This window comes from Anastrepha ludens, chromosome 3 (assembly GCF_028408465.1).
Source record: "Anastrepha ludens isolate Willacy chromosome 3, idAnaLude1.1, whole genome shotgun sequence".
Classification (NCBI taxonomy): domain Eukaryota; kingdom Metazoa; phylum Arthropoda; class Insecta; order Diptera; family Tephritidae; genus Anastrepha; species Anastrepha ludens.
The window spans coordinates 22665484-22671111 of NC_071499.1; the positions used below are offsets into that span (position 1 = coordinate 22665484).

Sequence of the window (5628 nt, forward strand, 5' to 3'; positions counted from 1 at the left end):
CTTTCAGTATTCATAGAGGTCGGTCACCATCTGGTATCGTTAGGGACCAAAAGGTCTGTGCGTGGTTTATTGCCAACCAGACTAACCTAGATGGCAGATATACATCTTTGATCACTGTGTATTCCTGACTTTATACCCACGAAGTATAAGTTGCTTATGTATCACCCTTAATAGGGTAAAGTTGAGTATATTAGAGGACTCCTAAAATGCGCGAAAATCCGTTTGTCGACCACAAAATCTACAAGTTCGATACTATTAGGATAAATAATAGCTCGGAACGAAAAATGTCAATAGATAATCGATTGAAATTACGGCCATTTGATCTTTTCAGCGACAATCGGTGCTACGTAACCGGAACAACCCGGATTTATAACCGGCCAAGGACTATCACTTCAGGAGCATTCCCCGTATACGTATTCGTATGGGGAATTTTTTTGGCTGCTCCTACAAAAACAACAACACATACAGTCGAACTTCGATAACTCGAACTATGACATGCCACAAAAAAAAATCGAGTTATCAAGATTTCGAGTTATCAAATATAACATACATATGTACATACATACATAAAAATCCATAAACAAAATTAAACGTGATGGAAAAATAAAACAATCCACAAAACTCAAGGGTTAGCAAACAATTTTATTGATAAAACAAGAACATGCTTCGAATTATGTATAGTTGCTATATAATATTGTATGTGTATATTTTAAAGTTATATATACATAATTAAGAACATAGTATGAATAGATGTATAGCTTTCATTCGTTTAAAGTAAAAAAGTCAGTTATTTGGGATTGACGAGAGGATTTTTTATTCTGATCTTCAAAAAAAGCTTCAATATTATTTAAGCCATTGTACAGAGAATCGGTTGTATGTTCATTGGTTTTTAAATATGACCGCAAAATCTTGAACGAATTTGCAACTAGCTCGTTTGAAACTGGTTGCAGCATATCATCTTGCAAATCATCTTCTATATCACTTTCGCTATCAAGCTCAAATTCGGATTTAGATCCCAATAGCTCTACAATATCTTCATCTGTGGGAAACTCTGAAGTAACAATATCGTCATCCACATGCATAAAATCATTAAAGGTGACACCTTCTGTACCTTTGATATTTTGCCAAGCTTCATATTCATTCTGCAGTTGAATTTCTTCCTTACTCCTTTCTTTTATGCGTTCGCTTATGAAAACCAAAGGAATATCATCTTCTTCCTGCCATTCAGAATATTGACCGAAGCCGGCTTTTCTAAAACAATTAGAGATGGTTTCAGGCTTAACATCGATATTCCATGCATTAGTTATTTCATCAACACAGTCCATTAACGTAATGTTAAGATTTTTGTTTACTTCAAAGCATTTTATAGTATTTTTTAAAATTCTGCGACGATAATGACATTTTAAATTTTGTATGACACCTTGATCGAGTGGTTGTAATTTTGATGTCATATTCGGGGGAAAAAATGCAAGTTGGATAAACTTTAATCTCTGTTGGATGTCTTTAGGATGGGCTGGGCAGTTGTCAATAAAAAGTAGAATATTTCTTCCGGCTTTTCCAAATTGTTTGTCTAAGTTAAGAAGCCATTCTTCAAAAAAAGCTCCCGTCATCCACGCCTTTGAATTTGCTTTATAGTCGAGAGGTAACCATTTAACACCTCTAAAACAGCGGGGTTGATTACTTTTACCTATCAAGAGTAATTTCAATTTTTCTGATCCATCCATGTTTGCGGCAATCATCAACATAACTCTCTGTTTACTGTGCTTTCCTCCATGGCATTTCTGGTTTTTAAGAGTTAAGGTGTTATCTGGAAGACATTTAAAGAATAAGCCCGTCTCGTCTGCATTGAATACGTCCCGTGCTTGATAACCTTCTAATAAATAAGGTAAAACATCACGTTGCCATTTCATACAGTCTTCTTCGCTTACATCATTACTCTCACCACACGCCTTTTTATGACATATACCAGATCTTAGAAAAAAAAAGTAACTTTGGGTGCCAGCTTGCACATTTATTTTATGAATGTACATACCTTCGTTTCCAACTATCGAGCCAACCAGTGCTTGCCTTGAAATTCGGTTGTTCTAATTTTTGACTAAATTCCAATGCTTTTTCTTTAAGTAATCCTCCGGATATAGGCAAATTCCGTGTTCTTGCCGATTTAAACCATTCTAAAACTGCTTTGTCCACATTTACGTATGTTGGCTTTTTTAGTCTCTTTGAACTCCCACTTGCACCACCACTTTCGATTGCAGTAATAACCGTTTGTTTATTTTTTAAAATAGTTGACACTGTATTTGCCGGAATAGCATACTTTACAGCTACATCTTTTTTTCGCGCACCCATTTCTACTTCCTTTATTAGTTTAAATTTTTCATCAATAGATAAAGTTTTTAAACAACGTTTTGAAGACATGTCAACAGAGTTTATTTTCGCGTAAGAACTACTAATAAAATACCTGTGTACTTAAACAGTGCAGCGACCCAACTGCTGACATCTGTTTGCTATAAAATAAGCAACACGTAATAAGGGGATTCCCCCGGAAATTCCTGTGGACTTAAACAATGCAGCAACCCAACTGCTGACATCAGTTTGCTATAAAATAAGCAACACGTAATAAGGGGATTCCCCCGGAAATTCGACTTATCAAAGCTGGCGCCAAATATTCTGTTCGAGTTATCAAGATATTCGAGTAATAGAAGTTCGAGTTATCAAGTAAAAATAACACACAATTCTCACTCTAAACGCTATTGCCAAGCAATTTGGTTCGAGATATCAAATATTCGAGATATCGAAGTTCGACTTATTGAGGTTCGACTGTATTTGATTTAGTAACTTTCAATATAAATGTTTCTTTTTATTTTTGTTCTTTTTTATGCATAATTTTACCGTATATTTTTTTTTAAATGAATATTTTCTTTTCCTATAAATTCTTTTCTTAGAAATTCGTATGCATTTAAAAATAATATCCAAAGTCGACAAAATTTGTAGTTCAGATTATCATTAACAATCGATATTTATCGATATCAAACGTGTACATCACCTGTCGTCTAAAAATGTCATAGCAAAAGGAAAACGGCGAAAGTTGTGAAAAAAGGAACAGCAGGATTATTAATGTGTGAAGTGGTGAAAGGAGTGTCGAAGAAGAAATATAAGGAATTAAGTTTTCTACGAAATTTAATTAATAAAATCTCTAGATATCCATTAAAAATGTTGTTTAAATCACTACGCTCAAAAGCGTAGACGCATCGGCAAAATTAATAGAACGCAAAATAAAAAAAAAATTGCTTGCTAGTAGAATTTGAAAATCAAAGCAGAAATCCACAAATAGATAAGAACATAATTTGAACTGTGACGGCACAGCAACAGCCACCTCACACAGCAACTGTTGCTGCTGCCGCTGTCGCTGCAAACTACACGGCCTTTGGGCAACGCAAGCCCTTTAGGCAAGAATATTTTTTTCGACATTTGATTTGCGATTAGAGGCTATTTTAGGTGATACACTGCTGACAGCAAACATGACTTCAGCCGTGGATATACAAATAGTTTCGGCACCCAACCTGGACAAAATTGAGAATTTCTTCAAAGATGTTTCGTATCGCGAGACAATCGAATTCAGTGCTAACTTTAATACACGTCTATGTTTAGAACGCCGACTGCGCGTACCTTTTTTCGATCCTCAAACCCGTGTGGCACAAAATCATTCACATCTCTTCATGGACAAACGGCAACGGATGCCGGGGTTTCGTCAAGGGCAAATCTACACATACCCGGCAACGCGTTGGCGCAAAAGCCGGCGCCAGTATCTGAATAAAATGTACCGGTAAGCCGACTTAATCACTATTAGTGTCATTAACTTGTGAACTTCTTAAGCTAAAATAATTGCTGTCCTTACAGGTTTCCCGATCGGCCATTTCAGGCATTGCGCAAAGATAACGAAACCAGCGCCGTAACCACTGGCCTAGTTACGTCGCCTTTAGTTGGGTCCAGTGTTAGCTCGATACTTGATGCCGATTTGAATGGCACATTGCTAGATGAATCGCTCTCTTTGGGCGCAGCTGGTGGCGACACATCAGACAGCAAAGATAGTCAGCAATTAATAGTGCAGCAAGCGCATCAGCCGCTGAAGGATGACATGTCAAAGGAATGGTTCTACGATGATATTGAAATTAACGAGCTAGATACACTGGAAGATCCCAAGTCACCTGCCGATGATGAATTCGACTATGACCCACGTTATGGCACCAAAAAACGTCGAAAGCGGCGTCCAAATAAACGCAACTCAACTGGAATGGGCGAGGGAGGCGGCGGCGGCGCCGGCGGTGGTGGACGGCGTCGTACTGGCGGGCATCGCGGCCGAAGCTCAGCGGCCTCTACACCAGCAAACGTTTCTGATGCATCACTCTCGGCACTGGACACAAATGATGGTAACAGCAGTGGCTTAACTGGTGACATTACAGCAACGCCAACATCGAGTAGTAGTACTGGGCGGCGACCGCGCGGTACAGGTGGCACACGTGGGCGTCGTCGTACAAAAGTGAACAATTTAAATGTCTGTGATCCACCCAGTCCGGGATTGAATAGTGAACCGCCCTCCTTTGAAAGTGCTGCAGCGGCGGTGGGTGTGATGGGTGATCTAACAGGTGTTGGTGTAAGTGATGAGCAAGCCGATTTAAGGAATTATCGCAAGTTCCTGTAACAAAGTGGCCACGTTGCCAGTTGCGCGAAAATTTTACAGCGTCAAAAAGAGAAAAACAAAGCTATTTGGTTGTTGGATATTTAGTTGTTGAAAAGTCATTTATGTTGTGTCATTACCTTGCACAGCAAAACAATTCCGCACACTATTTTTTTTTTTTAACTTAAGATGTCAATTTGTCGCACGCTCAATGCAATAGAGACATAACTCGGAAACTTGCGTTGGCATGGTTGCATTCACAATTATATTGAATTGCATTCACATTTTCGCAGACATAAATAATTTAGATTTGTTGTTTTGATAGGATGCCGAGTTTGCTGTGAATCTACAGATCAGCCAGTACTACCGAACCTAACCTAGAATTTCATGCCAAGCGTTTTAAAGCTGAAAGCCATAGCGCCTAGAATGCGCAAATTGTACTGAGTGTTTCAAATAAAAAGCAACAAAAAACTCAAAACTGCGAGTTGTTACCCTCTTGCATTGCGTGTGCGATATGCAAGTGCGTAGTGCGCTTGTCTGCGTCGAAATCAAACTGAATTCACACAGGACACTTATCAGTGATTCGGTGTCAAGAGATGCGTGAAGGCGGTAAATTGCTTGGCTTAATTGGAAAAATATTTATAAAATTAGCGACATACATTTAACCAAAGCACCTAATCTGAATTGTGAAAAAAATTTTATTTTTTCATGCTGATAAATCTGTGAATTGTTAAGCACTTTCGCACAGAATTTTTCTTTATATATATATTATTTTATATATATTTGATAACAATTGCTTTAAAATGCATTAGAAAACATATTACAATTCTATCTGAGTTAGATTTTATATAAGCGCGTGGCTGTCTAATGTGAAAGAGAATTGTTATCACACACATATAGTATGCATATGTATATGTGTATGCATATGCAGAATTTCGCAAAACGTTACTATG

The 5628-nt window shown here is 37.8% G+C and overlaps 2 protein-coding genes across 2 annotated transcripts; one reads left to right on the top strand and one right to left on the bottom strand.

The window, feature by feature from the left end:
- Nucleotides 1–761: 761 nt before the first annotated feature.
- On the bottom strand, nucleotides 762–2561 carry LOC128856605 (tigger transposable element-derived protein 4-like). The gene is made up of 3 exons (XM_054091915.1): nucleotides 2033–2561; nucleotides 1112–1971; nucleotides 762–1051 (listed from the first exon to the last, which is right to left on the bottom strand). Exons 1-3 carry the CDS (start codon nucleotides 2413–2415, stop codon nucleotides 762–764), a joined length of 1533 nt encoding a protein of 510 aa, XP_053947890.1. The 5' UTR covers nucleotides 2416–2561.
- A 371-nt stretch (nucleotides 2562–2932) lies between these two features.
- LOC128857153 (zinc finger protein DPF3) lies at nucleotides 2933–5215 on the top strand. The gene is made up of 2 exons (XM_054092761.1): nucleotides 2933–3823; nucleotides 3898–5215. The coding sequence occupies exons 1-2, from the start codon at nucleotides 3519–3521 to the stop codon at nucleotides 4697–4699; spliced, it is 1107 nt and encodes a 368-aa protein (XP_053948736.1). The 5' UTR covers nucleotides 2933–3518; the 3' UTR covers nucleotides 4700–5215.
- Nucleotides 5216–5628: the final 413 nt, after the last annotated feature.